The sequence below is a fragment of the Choloepus didactylus genome, chromosome 24 (assembly GCF_015220235.1).
Source record: "Choloepus didactylus isolate mChoDid1 chromosome 24, mChoDid1.pri, whole genome shotgun sequence".
NCBI lineage: Eukaryota > Metazoa > Chordata > Mammalia > Pilosa > Megalonychidae > Choloepus > Choloepus didactylus.
Genome location: NC_051330.1, coordinates 9,624,613 through 9,646,746, shown reverse-complemented (window position 1 = coordinate 9,646,746; position 22,134 = coordinate 9,624,613). Strand labels below are relative to the sequence as shown.

At 40.1% G+C, this 22,134-nt stretch overlaps 1 protein-coding gene across 6 annotated transcripts in view; it reads right to left on the bottom strand.

Annotated features, from left to right (window-relative positions):
- The window catches only part of RNASET2 (ribonuclease T2), a 54,971-nt gene that overhangs the window by 4,201 nt on the left and 28,636 nt on the right, over window positions 1-22,134 (bottom strand). For all 6 annotated transcript variants that reach the window (XM_037817660.1, XM_037817657.1, XM_037817656.1 and 3 more), the window contains 6 exons: window positions 21,933-21,993; window positions 17,499-17,554; window positions 12,537-12,594; window positions 9,075-9,139; window positions 5,309-5,422; window positions 2,019-2,064 (listed from right to left, as the gene is read on the bottom strand). In XM_037817660.1, coding sequence (XP_037673588.1) covers window positions 2,019-2,064; window positions 5,309-5,422; window positions 9,075-9,139; window positions 12,537-12,594; window positions 17,499-17,554; window positions 21,933-21,993 — 400 coding nt within the window. The remainder of the gene's footprint in view (window positions 1-2,018; window positions 2,065-5,308; window positions 5,423-9,074; window positions 9,140-12,536; window positions 12,595-17,498; window positions 17,555-21,932; window positions 21,994-22,134) is intronic.

The following is a 22,134-nucleotide window of genomic DNA, read 5'->3' as shown; positions in this document are numbered from 1 at the left end:
AGCTCTGCTGGGGGGGTCCAGCCACATGGTTTTTCTCATAAAACTAATGAGTGGGCAAATGGGAAAAAATGGTATTATGCCTGGATGCTGAACGTAAAAGCAGAAAATCTGGTGAGAAATCGAACTAAGTTTCATTGGACAGGGCCTCTGTCTGAGCTACCCGTCAAGCATCTTTAGTCCCTAACAAAGTACCCCGGCACACAAGGAGCACACCAAATATTTTTTGTTATCATTACTTTCTTTATAATTGCAATCAGTTTTCTGTACCTCAAGTTCTGGGCAAAAAAGTAAAACAAAAATGTCATGTTCCTCTTACCTATTTAAATGGGAGTCCAAATGAGGACAGAAGGGCCCTGACAACACACTTATTTCACTGAACATGATGTCTTCAGGGCTCATCCATGTGATACTTAAACAGATACTTGAACATTGAACACCAGTGTTCACAGCAGCATTATTCACAATTGCGAAAAGATGGAAGCAACCCAAGTGTCCATCAACCGATGAACAGATAAACAAAATGTGGTACATACATACAATGGGATATTCTTCATCCATAAAAAGGAATGAAGTTCTAGAACACATGATCACATGGATGAGCCCTGAAGACATCATGTTCAGAGAAATCAGACAGACAGAAAAGGGCATATAGTGTATGATCTCACTGATATGAAATAATTAGAATAAACAAATTCACAAAGTCAGAAACTAGAATACAGGTTACCAGGGGCTGGAGTGAGAGGTGGGAATGGGGAGTCAAAATTTAATTGATACAGAGTTTCTGTTTGGAGTGATGGATAAGTTTCGGTAATGGATGGTGATGATGGTAGCACAACATTGTGAATGCATAATAAACTATTTGAATGTGGCTAAATGGGAGAAATTTTAGGTTGTATACAACCTAATTTAATTTTTACCAGAAAAAAAAAAATAAAAACAAAACACCATAGGACTGAACAACACAAACAGTGAAACTTAATGTAAACTATGGACTAATTAATAGTATAATGATTAATTAGTGTCAGGAGTTTTAACAAAGGTTCTACACTAATGCAAAGTTCTAATAATAGGGAAAACTGTGTGTTTGAGGGGGGTGAGTATATGAGAACTTTGCATTATCCACATGCTTTTTCTCTAAGAGAAAGAAAGACATCAACTGGAAACTGGTTGCACAGTCAAGCGCCACTGAGAGCAAAGACAAAAAAATTAGTCCATTTATTTCACAAACTGTCGAGAAACCCAAACATCCTGGAACCCCAAAATGGGTTAAATACTTGGAAACACAGTATTGTTTAAATCAGTAATTCTCATGTTTTTTTCCAACCATATCTTTGATAAACATAAAAACTATCTGGATGATCTCGATATGTTTCTCTAGAGCGAGAACCAGCAAATTTTTCTTTTCTGTAAAGGACCGGAGAGCAAATACTTTAGGCTTTGCAGGTCATGTGTCTATTTCCCTTACAACTCAGCAAACATTCAGCTCAGCCCTTGGCCTTCACAGCAGCAGTGGCCATGACAATATGTAAACAAATGGGTGTGACCACAACCCCCCAAAAAACTTTATTTACAAACAGGCTACACACTGAGTTGAAACTACCTACCTTTCCTTTAGCGTTACCAGCCAATAAGATCTGATCGTCCTTTAATCTGTATAGTTTTACTCTGAAAACAAGCGATTGTTCCCCAAACAGAAAATTATATTTGAATGTGTTTTTTTTTAAATCCCACGTCCCACCTGCTCCATCAGAACTTGAAACACACACTTCCCAACAGCAGCCATGGATCTGTGCTTAGACAGCATTCCTTTAAGTTGCCTTCACTTTATACTCAATATATACAACAAAGCGAAATTTAAATAAAATCTATTTAGAAACATTAAAGTTAAGCGAGAGTGGCTTGTGTTGGGTCCCTTTTAAACACAGCTGTAGCTCACCAGCTGAAGCGACATTTTCATTTTGCTAAGCATCCCTCTTTAGTAGATATACATTAGATAAGAAGCTTAAAGCAAGACTTACCAGGTAGTAATTGAGAGACGGTTTTATCCCCAATTTTTGTAGCACACTGAAATTTAAATTTTAACAAAATTAGCTGTAGGATGAAAGACCATTTTCCTTTCTTTTTCATTTCACATATTGTATTTCAGAGTCAAAATTAAGTAAGATACTATTAAAGGAGACTGCATTTTTTCTACTACTTCAGGCAACAGCTCCTTTAGCAAAGACAGCGGTCACCATTTGGGCCTTTCCTCAATCTCAGGGGACAGTGCTCCCCGAGCCGGCACTCTTTCTAGCAGAATTCTCAGTAGAGTGTTCCCAATGGAGCTGGCACACAGGTATCATCACCTATTTGTCACACCTGCTTTAAAAGATAGCTAGCAAATGCTTTTGGATTCTAGGTCTACCCCAGAAACTGGCATGGGTTCAAACCTTAAATACCTACCGCCTTGAAGCACATGGTTTTAACCCGCTGTAGAGAATCCTATCAAAGTATCATATAATTATTTGATATACTATCGGGGTAGAGTATAAAAGATTCTCACAATAATCATTCCAAAAATAATAATTTGCAGTACCCCATTGCCCCTTTCTTGCTAATTCCAAATTATGAACACACAGAGTGGACTCAAAGACTTGGGATGCCTTTCTAGGAGCTAACTAATCATCAGACAGTGAATTAGCCCCAGGGAAAGAAAATGAATCTGACAAGGGCTTTCTTTTTCCAGCTGTATTTTGTTACTAAAGTATACTGTGTAACAAGATAGTTTCTTCCAAGACTGAAAATCAGTGTCTTTTTATCTTTGGGATGGTGCTCCTGAAACAAGCAGTAAAGAAGAAGTGGGCAAGAGTCCTTTAGTGCTTAGAAATGCCCCAAACCATTGTATACCTCCCCACTGTGTTCCCAGCGTCAGTTCTAAAGACAGTGGTGAAACACGCCATCATTAACTCAGGATCCAATGGAACAGGTGAAAACCAACAAAGGGTCCTTCAGCAGGTCACAGCCCAATCTATTCAATTGCCAGAGCCTGATCTGGTGACCACAGCAGAACTTGGACAAAGTCCACCTGGAGCCATGCCTTCCCTTGCCTTGACATTGCACGTCAAGTGTGTTAGATATTCTTATTTTTTTTTCATTCTAAGTAGTCATAATAAACCAGGATTTATGTTTTAGAAAACATGACAGGAGATTATACGGCCTCTGCCTTGCTCTTATAATGTATACTGCTTGCTTTAGTTACAGCCATTCCCTTTCAAGCCAGAATATCATCAAGAGCCTTTTGCTAATCAACTACATTTAGCTTGTAAGAATCACATCTGCTTAAAAGACGAATCAACCTACACCAGTTCTCTAGCCATGTGCTCCAATCTCTTGGCATACAAAAGCATTCACAAATGAATGTGTCACCCATCTCATACAGATGGATCTTCTATTTAATTTCGATCAAAAGCAATCTAACAGCTGGGATTCGGGTTGGCTGGAAGGGTTCAGAGGCACTGGAAATGAAGGGGGCTGAGTGTCTTCAAGGTTGACTGTGATTACATAAAAGAACACTGCAAAGAAGTTTTCAAAATCACCAGCTCACAGAGTTTGCATTTTTTAACTGTGCCTTTTGTTCCTGGTTCTGACACTAACTAGTTGCGCAGTTTAGTTACCTAACGTCTTTAGAGTTTAGTTCCCATGACATAAGATGAATGCGGCCTCAAATTCTGAAGTCACTTCTAGCTCTAAAAATCTGCAATATACCAAGGAAACTGCATAAACAGCAACCTTCTACAGATCCTATAATTTGATTACGCATAGGTTTTTCATAAAGGAGTATATTATTGCAACGAGAACAAGGTCACTGGAAACTTATTTCCTTGTCCAAAAAATGTAGATAATATAATACCCACTTCAAAAGTCACTATGAGAATTACTGAATGTCTATAGTAAAGCACTTAGACTGCAGAAGAGATGTACTTAAATAGAAGCAATCAGCATGGTAGGACTGGCAGCAGAGAATCCAAGAATGAGTTTTCTGAAGACATGCATGATGGCCCCTATTTTGAGAGCCATACATGGACCTCATGATCAGTCCTGCCACGAACGACTCTAGTGAGGGGTCAAGCTGATGATACAAGTGAGCTTGCATTTATCAAACAGGGGAAGGAAAATAAGTGGATACAGCTGAAAGTCTTTAAAATAAAACACCTATATCATTCATCCCTTTATTCAACAAAGATGAAGTACCTCCCATTTATACTTTTTGACTCTCAGTAGCTTCACGTGTGCACACGCGCACACACACACACACACACCAGCTGTGCCAGAGTCACTGAGGGGGGTGAACGAGGTCAAATGGTCTACTCTCACCACTTGGGTGGGAAAGATGCTTCTCTTACTTGTCTACTGAGTAAATGTTTAGTGGGGGAGGATCTACTGAGTGAAAAGCCTTCCGGGGGATAGTGTGTTTGCTAAAAAACCATGTAGAAAACGTATATTCTTTCTCATGGTTTCTCTGAGGAAAATCTAAAATGTGTGGTACTCACAAAATTAAAATTGAGGAGGCAAATCTTAAAAAAACCTTTTTTCCCTCTAGAAATCATTCCTACACATTATCTTTTTCTCATATGTTCACCTGTCAAATGATCAAACACAGCAGCAATTTTTTTTTCACTTTAAAATACGAAGGTAACAAGCCTGAAAAACTGCAAAATATCCTGAAGTTCTAGGAATACCCTCAGACACAGGCCAAAGGATTAATGGCAAACTAACTTTAACTCAATGGAACACATTATATATTATATAAACATTATATATTCTCAGTTAGAATGCAAAGTTCTCTCAAATCTCTCCGTCCATCCGTCCATCTCTCTCTCTCTCTCTCTCTCTCTCTCTCTCTCTCTCTATTTCCTTGAATCACCTAAATCAGGATGGCTCTGACACAGCACAGTTCAATAGAAATATAATGTGAGCTACCCATGCAATTTAAAATTTTCTAGTAGCCTCATACCAAAAAGTAAAAAGAAACAGGTGAAACTAATTTTAATATATTTTATTTAACTCAATAGATCCCAAATACTCCAACTGATGATAAATAGAGAAAAACTTTGAGTTATCTTATATTTTGTGGTATAAAGCCTTTGGAAACTGGTATTTGCACGTACAGCTCATGTCAACTCAGACCAGCTGTAGTCCAAGGGCTCCACCACACACGTGGCTGGTGACTTAGGCTCTTGAACTTGACAGAGCGAGTAAGAAGAGTGGAACACAATGATCAACACCAGCCACGTTTCTACGCCAAAATAAAAATAGAGAGTTAACCTACCCACTTAGGGTTAGTTTTTTAAACAGATCCAGGCTTGTACCAAAGTATTTTTCTTCGGAATTGAGAGTGTCCAATTCTGCTGCACAGGTCCCATGTTTCTCCCATTCGTGCTTCCTGCAAGAATCAAAACAAATAAAAAACCCTCGTGTTGAAAAGTGATGAAACAAATTCACAATAAAAAAAAAATGTGTTCCAGTTGATTTTCTCTCAGTATAGGATATTTGCATGCAGTCGGCATGTTATTTATTTGACAAACTGCAAAGATAGAGTTCCATATTTGCAACAGAGGCAATTATGAAAATCCCCTAAGCTTGGAAACAAGCCCCCCAGAAAACTATCTCCAGAGAGTCCTCTTTATCCTCTCTTCTAGTTTTTCACTGCTAATCAGTTCCCATTCATTTCTACGATTCCAGCTTGATCAATTAACAAACTAAAGCAGAAAACAAAGAAAACAACATTGTTCCCATGCCCACAAATCCACAGAGCAATGTGTGTTCTTGCTTGGAAAGCCAGTATTTTGCAGCTGGAGAATTTTGCATATAAGGTGAGCCTAAATAGTCATTTCTAAGCAACTAGCAAAGAAAGAATAATGAATTACTATGAAATGCCGAAGGCCCACTCCCCATGTCAACTTTTGCTAATTATTATAGCTTAAATGTCCATTCTACATACAGGACTATACACAAAAAAATGGGTCTGCAAAGGAAAAGCAATTTTTATTCAAGAAAAACATCATTATTAATAAAATAATTCCTTATATTTTATCGCAAATTTTATAAAATGTCTTCACATTCCTCATTTGTTTCTCACAATTCTGTGAGGCAAAATATCATTTCTGGTTTAGAAACGGGGAAATGGAGTCTCTGAGGGAAACTGCTAAAGGAGGTAACAGGGCAGGCACTTGAACTTCCTCTTTTGATCCTAAGTTCAGGTCCTTCTGCCTGCACCGTGCAGCCATTCAATCAACTGCTAAAGGGAATTTATGTCTAATTGACTGCTAGCTTGTCAATTCAGATGTTGATCTATAGCACGGAAAAACAAAACGGACATCAGGTTTCCTAAGCTTTATTATCAATTAATTCATAAGGTTTTAATAAATGACATTCATGCAAAATTTTATAAAGCACTTACATGCAGTCTCTCAAAAATATAATCTAAATACATATTAACTCATTGATAAAATCCATCCAGAGTGCAAGTTTTAAATAACTGCACTGGTTATATATTTCTGAGCCCTAGGAAAACTATAAGAAGCTAAACATAGGAAGAATAATAATGGATGAATAACCAACTATATTTATTAAGATAGATAATTCTTTGGTAACTTTCCATATTCTGTAGAGTATAAAAGGGATTCTTTCAAAATTAACTGAACATATAACATGAATTACAGGTGTCTTAGTTTCTGTAAACCAGGAATATTCTAGAATTCATTTTACAGGGCTGTTGGGAGGAGTAAATGAGTTGAAACATGTGGAACACTTTTACACAAGCAAAAATAGCTCCTAGCTCATAATAAATACTCAAAAAATGTCAATTATTATGATCTTTGGAGCACGTTTAACTCAACAGACGTTGGGGATGAGAATATATTAAAGCACTGATATCAATGCGGTTCAGAACATTTCCTGACACATATTTTGGAATTGGATATTTTTAATTTAACACTAAAATTCTGAATTTCCAACCAGAAGTGACTAAACACGTTGCCTTCTGTATTCAATGATGTCCCAGACTTCCCCTCCGAGAGCAGGACACGTGACAAGAGATTTCCCTGTAGTCCGTAGCAAGTGATCTGGGCTGAGTGACCCTGCCCACTCTTACCTGGTCCCCCCTAGTGATAAAGGCAGTGTCCACAGTTGCCACTTATGCCCAAGGACCCCCAGCCACAGCCAAGCTGCACGGCCAAACTGGGCAGAACCCAGCTGGTCCTTTCTCTTACAAGAATCAAACACTGCTTTGCAGAGGGTTGTATCCGTAAATTTTTTTTAATATGGCTATTTTAGGAATAGATTAAATCTTACAGAATTATCTTGAGCACCAACTGATACCAAGACCCTCTACTTTACGTACTCATTCTTATTTGGGATTAAAAAGAAAAAAGTTTTTGGACAGAAGCATCTGTTCCCTCCCTGACAACTGAAGCCAAGCTGAAGTTTTCCCCTTGGATGGGGCTCTATGGGGCATCCTGACTTTAATAAAGGCACAATTCGGGTAACGATGAAGACAAATGCAATATTTAGGGAGACGTTAAAAGATAAGAGCAGTATGTGAGCAGTTTCCGTATCTGTCATTTTTTACTCAGGAGCTCTAAAAGTAGAAAGATTAATTAGTATATAATATTTATCTTTTTTGCTTAGAACAAAAAAGTTTTGTAAGTATTAATTTCATTATCCTACCTGAAAAATTAAGGAATTAATTTTATATCATTTTTCCTTCGTGAAAGCACACAAAAAATGCATACTTAGCCCACATTACTTTGATTAAATGTTGAAGGACCCTGCTGACAGTAGGCCTTCTTTATATATGTTTGCTGGTTTATTTTAAGTGAGTTGGCTAAAATTTGATTGACTCTATCACAGAACATAGAAATAACTGGAAAAAACACTTTATTTTATATACTTAGCTACCACTGATTCATAATTTTGAAGTATACTTTGTGGTGCCCTATGAAATTTTTCCCCTTGTTTCCCCCACCTCAGCTCATTAAGGCTCTTATTTATTTTCAAACCATTTTCTAGAATACAGACCATGCAGAACAAGCATGTTAGAGCTGAAGCAGTCACATCCCAAATTTTCATTACGATCACTTCTCCCTTCTATGAAAGGAGTAATTTCAAGCTACAGATTCAGGATCCTGAATCTGTAATGAATCATAAAACTACTTCCTTGTCACAAACCTGCAGTGAAATCTCAAACTGAACACTAATGAATCAGGAAGATGGACATAATTTTCATTCCATTTGGTTTTGAAAAGCTTTTTTTCTAAACTTAATTCTGTTTTCTGACAATTCTGCAGAAAAGTATTTCCAGGTTAACCTCTCTAGGCAAAATCTGATGAGCTGTAATCCAAATTATAAATTGCCATATTGGGGTGAGATGGAGAAAATAAATAATTTCACTTTCAGTTAATTTGTAAATAAAAGGAATGTCAATTTTATCTTCTTAAAGTCAAGCATTGCTGTCAAAAGCAATTTTTTAAAAGCTATCTTGAATCAAACACATTTTTCTACTAGGCTCAGTCCGTGATAAACTTGAAGGTATTTAAAACAGACTGAGAATTTAGCCTTAAGTGAAAATTTCACTTTGTCCTCCCTAAATAATAGGAATAAGATAATCATAAGTATTTCTTCTTTTTTTCTTAATGCATTTCAAAACAGCAGCATAATTTTTTAAAGAAATATTCTCTCTTGTCTGGTTTGAAGTGACAATATCTTAAATATTCAAGTATTTGCTTAGTCAACCCTTAGTAGAGATTTTTTTTTAATGAAGTATGATGAATAGTCCACCAATTAGAAGATAAATTTATACGATATGTTCCACTTGCCCCCATTTTTATCCACATTTTTTTATCCACTGGAGAAAGGCACCTAAAATGGCAAAACAGAATCATTTCTAGATAAAAGGTTGTTCATTTTTCAGCCTTAGAAGGCAGATTCTATAGTCTATTATCTGTGCTTCCCACATAGATGCCCATTAGCAAGCCTTTACCAAGCTTTCCCCAGTTGTTTTCAAGACTCAGGATCCGTCAGAAACTTACACTTACCAGAAGTGGCTGCGATTCGGGTGAATCACATCAGGCCAGTATTTCTTCATGTCTGGCAAAAGATCCTACGTATTAAAAAAAAAAAAAAAAAAAAAATAGATGCAGGACCTAATAACTCAAAACCTAGAGGGCAAATCTTACAAACTAGTATATTAAAAGAATTTGGCTCTGCTAATTCGTTACACTCAGGAGAGTAAAATGCTTCTGTGCTTACTTTGCAGGAAGTGTTTCTTGAGCTCTACCTAAAAGTGAAATACTGAGTAATCATAAAACTGAATCTGAAAATACAAACTCTCCTTTTCCCAGCAAAGAGCTAGTTTGGGTTGGGTGAGCCTACAGAGAGCTGGCTGAACTGTCTGTCACTCAGGTTTGCTTTCTGATTTCTATAAACCACGAGACCAAACAACAAAAAACTGTTCAACACAAAGGTGTGAAAACAAAGGTAGGATAGCTTCACTTTCTGATCCTTCCCACCCCCTCACTGTTATAGATCCTGTCTGTCAAGATCATTAGGAATTATTTTGAGTGCTGAGTAATACCAAGACACTGTATTCTACATCCTGATTCTTATTTGGGGCTGAAAGAAGCCTGTTTTCTCCCTGATGACTGAAGCCAATTTGAAGGATTCCCCCAGGATGTGTCCTGAGGGGACTTTAATAAATAAAGGTACGACTTGGGAAACAAGGAGGCCAAATGCAATAATCATTAGGGAGATAATAATTAAGGAGGTATGAGGTAAACAAATAATTAAACTATTTAAATAGTTTAATAATTTAAACAATTTAAATAAGAAAACAACTTTAAAACTACCTTAACTTGGAATGAAGTTGTGAGATAGGCAACTAGGTGAATGGACCTTGAAGACAGTATGTTGAGTGAAACAAAAGAGAAATGAAAAGCATTATAATGCCTCACTGATATGGACTAACTATAATGTGCAAACTCTGAGAACTGAATCTGAGAGCACAGGTTATCAGGGGAAGGCTTATGTAAAGGTTCCTAGATTGTAAGCTCGTATAGCAGTCACATCTATTCATGAGTTGTAACAGGTATTTCTAAATTCTGAGATGCTAAGCTGTTTGTGTGTGACGTGGTTGGTCCCTGGAGCTTTGGGTGTCTGTGTGGCACCTGGAACTCAGAGCCAGAGTGCGGCAGCTGTGAGTATCGGCATCGCCCCACGAATCAACTGCTAAAGAGGCTCAAAAGAAGATCAGAGTTCAATTGGCAATATGACCGAAATAGTCTTGGGTGAGACTGGGGTAGATCAGACTAAAAGGTTGTGCCAGTGTGGATGTATTATGCCCCCCAAAACGCCATTATCTTTGATACAATTTTGTGGAGGCAGACGTATTAGTGTTGATTAGACTGGAATTCTTTGAGTGTTACCATGGAGATGTGACTCAATCAACTGAGTGAAATGTTTGGATAATTTCTGTGGAGGTGTTACCCCGCCCATTCAGGGTGGGTGTTATTGGATCACTGGAGTCACATAAAGGAGTTCACAGAAAGAAGGACCAGAAAGCAGCTAAGAGTGACATCTTGGAGAAAAGCTGCCGCTGAGACAGACATTTTGGAGACGGCTGTTGAAAGCAGACTTTTGCTCTGGAGAAGCTAAGAGAGGAGAAACACCCCAAGAGCAACATTTTGGAGAATCCCGTTTTGAAACACAATCCGGGATCAGCCACGTGCCTTCCCAGCTCACGGGCTTTCTGGACACCACTGGCCATCCTCCAGTAAAGGTACCCAATTGCTGATGTGTTACCTTGGTCACTTTATAGCCTTAAGACTGTAACTGTGTAACCAAATAAACCTCCTTTATAAAAGCCAAACCATTTCTGTTATTTTGTATAACAGCAGCATTAGCAAACCGGAACAAGGGTAGAAGATGATATTAACTGTGTTTTAAAACTTTGGCTTCTGTGTGGGACCAAAGGAAGAGATGTTTATTTGGTGCAAAATCTATATTTTCTGTAGCACACTATATACTTTAACTTGTATGGTCAGTTTACACAAGTACCATAATTACATGGAACCTGAACTAGGGAGTGAGATCTTGTTGGTTTGTACAAGATAGCATGAAGCCTGATACAGCCCAGAGTAATTTTGGCAGAGAATAAAAAGTATTTGCAAAGACTCCTTGAGGGACTGGGGAAAAAAGTGGAAATATTAAACTTCCCCAACTGAGGAATTCCTGAAATTCTTGCAAGCATTGGGGACCACCAGCTTGGTGGGCTGAGCCCTTGATCTTGGGGCTTGCTCTTATGAAGCTTGTTACTGCAAAGGAAAGGCTAAGCCTACTTATAAATGTGCCTAAGAATCCCCCCCAGAGAACCTCTTTTGTTGCTCAGATGTGGCCTCTCTCTAAGCCAACTCAGCAGGTGAACTCACTGTCCTCCCTGCTATGTGGGACATGACTCTCATGGACATAAATCTCCCTGACAACATGGGAACATGGGATGTGACTCCCAGATATGAGCCTGGACTTGGCATCGTGGGATTGGGAAAACCTTCTAGACCAAAAGGGGGAAGACAAATGAAACAAAATATAGTTTCAGTGACTGAGAGATTTCAAATGGAGTCGAGAAGTCATTCTGGAGGTAACTCTTATGCATTATATAGATACCCCTTTTTAGTTTTTAGTTTACTAGAATACTTAGAAGGAAATATCTGAAACTGACTGACCTCCCAGACACTGCCCTGTAAATTCAGGCTCTAATTACACTGACATATTACTAATTATACCAGAGGAATTCTTGGCAGCCCCTACGGACAGAATGTGTGTGTGTGTGTGTGTGTGTGTGTGTGTGTGTGAGAGAGAGAGAGAGAGAGAGAGAGAGAGAGAGAGACGGTGCTGTATTCCATATATGGTAGTTGAGCAACTCAAGTATCTGAAAAGAGCACTTCTGCTAATAGCTCTTATAAATTCCAGCCCTGCGAATTATTCTTTAATGTAAGCTTTTGTACTGGACAAGGCCCCTCATTTCCTCCTTACCCAAAATCCCTACTTAGAAACCTGCCCCAACTATAGCTGACAAGGAGAGCCACTGTACCGCGTGACCCTCTTCTCCAAGCCACGGCTGCCGGGAGATGTCTAACCCACACACCAAGCCAGCCATGGTCTCACCCAGAGTCATGGGTCTGGGAACTGATGAGGGATGGCACGTGAGTGCAGACAGCTACGGGGCCAGAACAGTCTCCCCCGACATGTGACGTCACTTCAGAGAGTGACATCACTTGTGAAGCTGGTGTGGACCCCGGCAGGAGAGGGGAAAGGTCAGTTCTTACTTACTTCATGGGATTTTTTAAGACATCCATAATTACTAAAAATTAGCAGGGGTTCCATCCTGGTGAATACATTCATGCCCCCGTAATTCTAAAACATGTCTGTACAGGTACATTCATGAAGAAAATAGCTGATCTAGTGAAACACTCTGCAGCAGTAATCTAATTAAAAGTTCATACCTTAATCTCATCTAAATTAAAGTGCCACGATCCATTACAATCTTCAGCTTTATCAGGCCTTGAAATCCACATAAAAAGAAATAAAATAAAGAGAAATTAGTCTTGGATAGGATGGCTTCTACACGACATTAGAAAACTCTTGAAACTCAGGAAAGTCACTACGTCTGTTAAGGTCTGCAGAGAGCAAAAATAAAAGAAATTTTAATTGGGAATTCCTTATATTATACAAACTATATAACAAGAACATGAGATACAAACAGACACGTTTTTGAGTTTCTTTTGAAGAAGGGAGTTGTGTTAAAAATGTCCAGACGTAATTCAAACCAACTGGCCATCTGGTAGGGAAAGCCAAATGAATAACCCAGTAGCGGGGACACTGGTGCCAGCTCAAGCTGGCATGGACTCTCACCTCACCCATTTTCACACCTGGCAATCACTTAAGTTACCTGGTTTCTGGAAACCTCCATGCCCACAGATGTAACTGGAGGATACCAGTAGCGTGCAGCTCTTTACCCTGTTATGAGGATTCGATGAGGTGACATATATCGTGTGTTAAGCCAAGCGTCTGATATACGACATCAGATCAGTGAGAAGGACCCCTTTTAAATACCAAGAGAATCTGCCCAACACGCTCACCCTCTCTACTTTTGTGCTTTAATTGCATCCCCACATTTCCAATCTGGCTGTGCACTGAGAAACCAACACAATTGTCACCCACTGGGGAGGTGAGAAGGTAGCTTTGTAAATTTTTATTCCAGCCTCGGAAATGTAGCAGCGATTATGAGCAGGAACACCATCAGGGCATTTGAATATATCAGAGACCACTGAGTTAAGTCCAAGAGAGCCCAAGGTGTCCAACGGTGAAGTGTCTGACAAGGTCACCCAAGGAGCCTGTAGCTAAGGCAGCACTGGAAGCCAGGTCACCACGTTCCAGTTTAATCGTTTCTACCAGCCCTGGTTCCTAAGGAGTAAGTGTGACCAGCCAACATCCAGACTATCCCGTCTCGTCTCCTCCCAGCAACCTGGACAACCCAACATGTGATCAGGCAAATTAATGTTTAGAGTTGACCATCACAAATACCCACTCCAATAACAAAAGAATAAATAAAACAAGATGCAGGCCAAACAGATATACGAATTTGAATGTCTATACAGTATGTATAATATTTGACATATATTTATATGTATCATATATATTTCTATGTGCTATAGCTACACATGGAATATTTCAGCAGTATTTATTTACTGATAGTTAAGTAACATTTATTGTTATTTAGATATTTATTTACTACCGTGAAAGGCCAAAAAGAGAAAACTAAAATTTAGTCATCCTAAACTGTCCCCAGAATAACTAAACTCATATTTAAAATAGATTGTTACTATTCTATCAAAAAGGAACCAAACAATGACAGAATTAGGGTTAGTTAGAAAGACTAAAGATATCTTTAAATAAGGATTGGGTCTACTGAACTTCTAACAAAAAATAACAAGTATAGAGGAGCTAAGATGGCGGCATAGAGAGGAGTGGAAGAGTGTTAGTCTCCCCCTGGAACAATTCATAAATGACCAAAAAACTAGTATATAACCTGGAATAACTGCAGGGAGACAAACGTGACTGTCCACTCATCATCCACCAACCTGAATTGGGAGGAATGCCCGAGATCGCAGCATAAAATCTGTAAGTAAAACTGCGGACCTGCGCTGAGAGCCGAGAGCCAAGAGCTGAGAGCCGAGAGCCCCTCCCTCATGGAAGCCTCATGGTGCTAGAGAGCAGCCCTCTCTCAGCCCAGCTCCAACTGGGGTTTTAATGTTAACTGCTCAATACAGACAGTGAATCCGCAACAAGCAGACAGAGGCTTTTGGTGACAGCTGACCTTGGGAGAGTCAGGGGACATATCTGTCTCAGGACAGGGAGCCCAGAGGATCAGGTGCTGTCTCTGGCTGACGGGTGAATCTGGGAGCTTTTCTGTCCCTTTCTCTCTCTGTGGAGAAAACCTCAGCCTTTTTCAGCCCGCAGCGCTTTGCAGTAAAGACAGCCTCAGCCATTTTAAAATCAAAACACTTTGATCAGCAGAGTCAGAGAAACAAAGAACTTATTGATATGCAGTGACATCTTTGGAGGGGGCATAGCTTCCCAAGAGGAAAGGGAGGGGCCCAGCTCTACTGCCCTCCTTTCTGGAACCAGACCCCAAAGCCTGGGGGAGGAGAGCCAAAGGCCACACCCTCTTACACCAGCCGGTGACAGGCTGACAGGTGCACCTGCTGGGCAGAAAAGCACAGGGTGTGTCAATCCTCTAAGAAAAACCATCAGGGAAACCAGATACTGAATATTTCCTCCTTCTGTGACCTGAGCCTGTTTTTGTCTGGGAAAACCTGATTGGGGTGGCCTAGGAGGTCAGATGCCTAGACAATAGAAAACTACAACCTACACTAAGATAAATGAAGTTATGGCCCAAAGGAACAAACGTACACTTCAACTGAGATACAGGAATTTAAACAACTAATGCTAAATCAATTCAAAAAGTTTAGAGAATACTTCGCAAAAGAGATAGAGGCTATAAAGAAAACACTGGGCATACATAAGGCAGAAATTGAAAGTTCAAAAAAACAACTAGTAGAATCTATGGAAATGAAAGGCACAACACAAGAGACGAAAGACACAATGGAAACATACAACAGCAGATCTCAAGACGCAAAAGAAAACACTCAAGAACTGGAGAACAAAACACCTGAAAGCCTACACGCAAAGGAGCAGATGGAGAAAAGAATGAAAAAATACGAGCAACGTCTCCGGGAACTTAAAGATGAAACAAAGTACAAGAATGTATGTATCATTGGTATCCCAGAAAGAGAAGAGAAGGGAAAACGGGCAGAGGCAATAATAGAGGAAATAATCATTGAAAATTTCCCATCTCTTATGAAAGACATAAAATTACAGATCCAAGAAGCGCAGCGTACTCCAAACAGAATAGATCTGAATAGGCCTACGCCAAGACACTTAATAATCAGATTATCAAATGTCAAAGACAAAGAGAGAATCCTGAAAGCAGCAAGAGAAAAGCAATCCATTACATACAAAGGGAGCTTAATAAGACTATGTGCGGATCTCTCAGCAGAAACCACGGAGGCAAGAAGGAAGCAGTGTGATACATTTAAGATACTGAAAGAGAAGAACCACCAACCAAGAATCCTATATCCAGCAAAGCTGTCCTTCAAATATGAGGGAGAGTTCAAAATATTTTCCAACAAACAGACAATGAGAGACTTTGTGAACAAGACACCTGCCCTACAGGAAATACTAAAGAAAGCACTAGAGAGTGATAGGAGAAGACAGGAGTGCGTGGTTTGGAACACAATTTTGGGAGATGGTAGCACAGCAATGTAAGTACACTGAACAAAGATAACTATGAATACAGTTGAGAGAGGAAGGTTAGGAGCATGTGAGACACCAGAAGAAAGGAAGAAAGATAAAAAATGGGACTGTGTAACTTGGTGAAATTTAGAGTGTTCAACAATTGTGATAAAAAGTACAAATGTTCTTTTACGAGGGAGAACAAGCAAATGTCAACCTTGCAAGGTGTTAAAAATGGGGAGGCATTGGGGCAGGGATGCAATCAACGTAAACTAGAGACTGTAACTAACAGAATTATTGTATTATGCTTCCTTTAATGTAACAAAGGTGATATACGAAGGTAAATGCAGACAAGAAGGGGGGGATAGGGGAGGCATGTTAGACACTTGACATTGGTGGTGTTATCTGACTCTTTACTCTACTTTGATTTAAGGTTACTTTTCCTTTTGCTACTTTCTAGTTGTCATTTTTTTTCCTCTTTCTTTCGCCTCTCTACCCTCTTTGACTCTCCCTCCCGCCTTGTGGAAGAAATGTAGATTCCTTTATATAGATGGTGAAGGTGGTGAACACATAAATATGTGACCATACAGAGAACCATCGATTGTTTACTTAGGATGGAAAGTATGGGGTGTGAACAGAACCATCTTAAAAAAAAAAAAAAAAAATGGGTTGATGACAAAACCTCAAGGGCAATATACTGAGTGAAATAAGCCAGACACATAAGGACGAATATTGCAGGGTCTCACTGATAAGAACTAATTATAATATGTAAATTCATAGACATGAAATATAAGGTACCAAGATATAGGACGAGGCTTAAGAATGGGGAGTGGTTGCTTAGTATGAGCAGAATGCTCAACTAGGATGAACTTAAATGTTTGGAAATGAACAGAGGTGTCGGTAGCAAGATGTGAGAATAACTAACAGTGCCGAATGGTGCGTGAATGAGGTGGAAAGGGGAAGCTCAGAGTCATATATGTCACCAGAAGGAAAGTTGGAGGTCAAAAGATGGGAATGTATAAAACTGAATCCTATGGTGGGCAATGTCCATGATCAACTGTACAAATACTAGAAATCGCTTCCATGAACCAGAACAAATACAATGACAATACAATTAGAAGTTAATAATAGAGGGGCATATAGGGAAGAAATATATACCTATTGTAAACTATATACTACATTTAGTAGTATTTCAACATTCTTTCATAAACAGTAACAAATGTACTCTACCAACACTATGAGTCAACAACTGAGGGGGGTTGGTTAGGGATATGGGAGGATTTGAGTCTCTTTTTCTTTTTTTTTTTTTTTTCTTTTTACATCTTTCACTTTATTTCTGTTTGGAGTAATGAAAAGTTTCTAAAAATTGAACAAAAATTAAGCACGGCGATGGATGCACAGCTGTATGAGGATACCAGGGACAACTGATTGTACACTTTGGATCTTTGGATAATTGTATGGTATCTGAACAATCCCAATAAAAATTAAAAAAATTAAAAATTAAAAAAAAAAAACAAGTATAAATATTAAGACTAGACTCAAGCTAGAGTGTTAAGTTAGCTCCTTTCTTCTGACTGCCTAATTGAATTTTAATTGCATTAAACACTTACCATAATCCATGTATCGTCCAGTAATCCGGAGGCTGTGTACAGTCATTTTCAATTTCCTAGGGGGAAAAGACACACACACACTTAAAATAATTGGTTGATTGTTTAAATACATTTAGCAGCTTTCTTTTTTTTGACATAACATTAGCAAGATACAGGTACAATTGTGGCACAAGATAAACCCAGTGATCTTTTACAATAAATTCATACCGGGAATACATTCATAAGGCTACTTACACTGGGGCTGGATTTTCTATTTGAAATGAGTAGACTGACCTTCTTCTGTTATTCTTTAAATAACAGAATCGGAAAGCTATTTTTGCTCTTCGCATATGCTTGCAAATTAAGTCAATCTGATGGAAACGTTCATTATGCCCATGAATTATTTTCTTACCATCCAATCAGAAGTAAAGGTTTGAGAACAAAAGGTTCCCAATAGCCTGCTGAGAATAAGAGTAGTTCCTTAATCTCAATAATAAAGGTAAAAATCTCACCATAACACTTTTTAGGGACTTCCAAAGTATTTAGCTAATATGGAGCTTTCCTGAAATAAAGACAGCAAGAAATACATTTCTGCCATGGACCAGACGAGACAGTACTGATCCCAGTTCCCCAGCAGCAAGTAAGCAAATAGGAAGCAGATATGTGAGTCTGGTAAGGGAGCATGAGATGCCAGACTCAGCTGGCCTAATCCTTTCCTCTCTGAATCGCCCTTGGGTGGGGATGGGGCTTCTTTACATGATTAGTCTGGAAATCACGGTGGTCCCTGTCTAAGTGCCTGAAATATTTGATGTGAGGGGAAACGAAAGGGAGCTGTTGCATAATGATACTGCAAAAGAACTAGGGGAAAAAAGTAGAATAATCAAATGTTAAAGGTCACATACTTCACCTCTACCTACAGCCCAATTTTATCAACAAGGAAACTAAAATCCAAAGCAGCTGGATAATTTGCCGATGGGTACCAGACAAACAGCCAGGCCAAGACTCAAACTCTTGATCAGCTCTATGTCCAATGTCTTTCCACGTGCTACAGTGCCTTTGCTAGGGGATAACTAGGTTCCCCATTCTTTCATGCAGGCAGAAAGTACTCAGACATCTCCTAGCACCTGCAGGAGACTAAACTGAGCATTGGGGACTGTGCCAGTTTGAATGTATTATGTCCCCCCAGACGCCATTATCTTTGATGTAATCTTGTGTGGGCACACATAACAGTGTTGATTAGATTGTAATTCTTTGCACCCCACCCAACTGTGGGTGATGACTCTGATTGGATAATTTCCATGGAGGTGCTGGCCTGCCCATTCAGGGTGGGTCTGAATTAAATTACTGGAGCACTATATAAGCTCAGACAGAAGGAGTAGTTTGCTACAGCCAAGAGGGACACTTTGAAGAATGCACAGGAGCTGAGAGAGGAGCTTCAGCTTACAGAGACATTTTGGAGATGGGCTTTGAAAGCAGACTCTTGCTTTGGAGAAGCTAAGAGAGGACAAATACCCCAAGAGCAACTAAGAGTGACATTTTTGAGGAACTGCAGCCTAGGGAGGAACATCCTGGGAGAAAGCCATTTTGAAACCAGAACTTTGGAGCAGACGCCAGCCACGTGCCTTCCCAGCTAACAGTTTTCCAGACACCATTGGCCATCCTCCAGTGAAGGAACCTGACTGCTGATGTGTTACTTTGGACACTTTATACCCTTAAGACTGTAACTTTGTAACCAGATAAACCCCCTTTATAAAAGCAAATCCATTTCTGGTGTTTTGCACTCGGGCAGCATTAGCAAACTAGAACAAGGACTCAAGGGAGAACCATCCAGAAGAGATCCCAGCACCATAACATACACAGCACTCATCAGAGGTGGCAGAGGTGTCCCAAAGGGAAGGAGCACTGGGACAATCCTTGCCACTCATGAAGATGCCTCGACCAGATTAACAGAACCCTCCTGTTGTGGCCACCCTTCTTTGAAACTTATTTCTTAATGATGACTTTTTGCTAGAATTTATTTTTTTTCATTTCATTTCTAAAGCTTCAAGGCATTCTGTCACGTACACATCTCACTTGACAAATGAACTTGTTCCATGTCCTGGAGACGGATCCTCTAGTGTTAGCCAAGAACTAGATTTAAGATATGCGTGTTTTATAGCTAGAAGGAAATACCTGAAACTGTTGAATTGCAACCCAGTAGCCTTGACTCTTGAAAACAATTGTATAACCATGTAGCTTACAGTGTGACTGTGTGATTGTGAAAACCTTGTGGATCATACTTCCTTTATCCAGTGTATGGATAGATGAGTAGAAAAATGAAGTGGGATGGGGGGGTGGAATGATTTGTGTGTTCTTTTTTACTTCTATTTTTTATTCTTATTTTTATTCTTTGCGGTGGAAGGAAAATGTTTAAAAATTGACTGCGGTAATGAATGCACAACTGTATGATGGTACTGTGAACAGCTGATTGTACCCCATGGATGATTGTATGGTATGCGAATATATCTCAATAAAACAGAATTTTTAAAAAAAAGATACGGGGTTTTCACACACGGGTCTTTCCTGTAAGAACAAATGACTCCAGGAACTGTCCCAATGAGCAAACTAGATTTCCAATAAAACTAAAAAATGACACACCAACTCAGTTCTATTCCCAACCACCTCCACATCCTACCCTAAAGCAAAGAAAAAGAACTAGAAGGAAGGAAGGGGCAACATGTTCCAAAGTTTGGAAAACTAGAACATAGGATGGACTAATGTAATAAGAGAAACATTGTTAGAAGTGACGAACACCATGTTCCTTTACTCCATTTTTGTAGGGGACTTATTGAGGGTGGGACCTTTTGATTAGGTTGTTTCAATTGAGATGCGACCCAGCCCATTCAGCCTTTTGCTGGAGTCCTTCGTGAAAAGGATAGAAGACGGTAAAAGCCCAGAGAGACGAGAGAGAAATGCCCTGGGAGAAATAAGCACGGACCCACAGGAACCGAGAGAGAAAACCAGAAACTGGGAGAGAAGGACCAGCAGACATCACCATGGGCCTTCCCATGTGACAGAGGAACCCCAGATGCCATTGGCCTTTCCTCAGAGAAGGTATCTACCTCTTGATGCCTTAATTTGGACATTTTCATGGCCTTAGAACTGTAAATTTGTAACCCAATAAATCCCCACTGAAAAAGTCAACCCATTTCTGGTATATTGTATCCCAGCAGCTTTAGCAAACTGAAACATTAGGGTTTCCAGTTCAGGATGACGAAAATAGTCTTTCTGTTTTCATTTGTCAACAGATGACAGCGAATCAATCAATCAGTGCATTTTATGGGTTGAACTGCATCCCCCAAAAAAGATATGTTGAAGTCCCAATCCCCAGTATCTCAGAATACGTCCTTATTTGGAAATAGGGTCATTACAGGTGGAATCAGGCGAGTTAAAATGAGGTCACACCAGGGTAGGATGAGTCCTTAATCCAACGCCTGGTGTAATAATGCAGGGGAGAGGACACACAGAGATGCAGGGGAGATGGCCAAGTAACAGCAGAGGCAGAAACTGCAGTGCTGCACCTGTGAGCCAAAGAACACCCAGGGCTATAGGCCATCACCAGATCCAGGAGAGATGCATGGGGCAGAGTCTTCCCTGCACGTTTCAGGTCAAGTGTGGCCCAGCTGACACCTTGATTTTGAACTTCTGCCCTTCCCAAACTGGGAGATGATGAATTTCTGGGGTTCTGAGCCACCTAGTCCTAGGCCAGCCCTACGAAACTAAGACAGTGAATAAGTGGAAAAGCACGTCATTACACTAAAAACTGGAAGCAAGCACAAAAGGCTCGAGTACTCCTAATACCACGTGAAATAATCAAACGACTCCATAGCCACTCCTGGCTCCTTCTAGCTCACACGTGCAAAAAAGAGAAGGTCTCAGAATTTAATTTAAGACTCTCAAGCCAAAAGTTTAGCCACACTGCCAGTAAAATTAGGGATGGCTCATCAATGGGTTGAACTACCTTAGAGTAAGTGTCTGATGAATACGGGGTGGGCTCTACACCGTGCCCACGAGGACGGGGGAGCCGCGGCCAGTCCGCCCCTCCGTTCCTCTGGACGCTGGGGCGCAGAGCCTCAGTACTGACACCCTGAAAAGAACATGGGGATGTGGGGCAGGGGGCGCCACAAATGCAGAGAGGGCCAATCTGGGGGAGAAGGGATTTCCTCGGGGCTAAGCAAAACAGAGCAAAGGACTGGACTTCAGGGCCCTTCCCTTCCTGGGAGAGACCTTTCCAGAAGGCCTCAAACGGCATGGCCTGCAGCCCTCCTGGAGGAACATTCTCCTGACTGGAAGGCACTGCTCTGCTAAAGCAGCCACAGCCTCCCAACCCTCCCAAGGCCAGGGGGAAGGGGGTGGGGGAGGGCTCTGCATGCCAGCAGTGCTCACTCAGGGGTTCTGTCTGGGCCAAAGACTCACCTTGCACACTGTGGCCGGCCAGTGGTGAACCATAATCAGTTTTTTCCACTCATGGTTGCCACTGTGAAAAGATAAGGAACTCATTTTTTCCCAGAACTTTTTTAACGTTACAAAAAGAAAAAATGAATTCATCCATCCATTCATTTGGTCACTCATTCAGTAAACACTGAGCACGTACTACATGCTGGGTACGGTTGTGAAA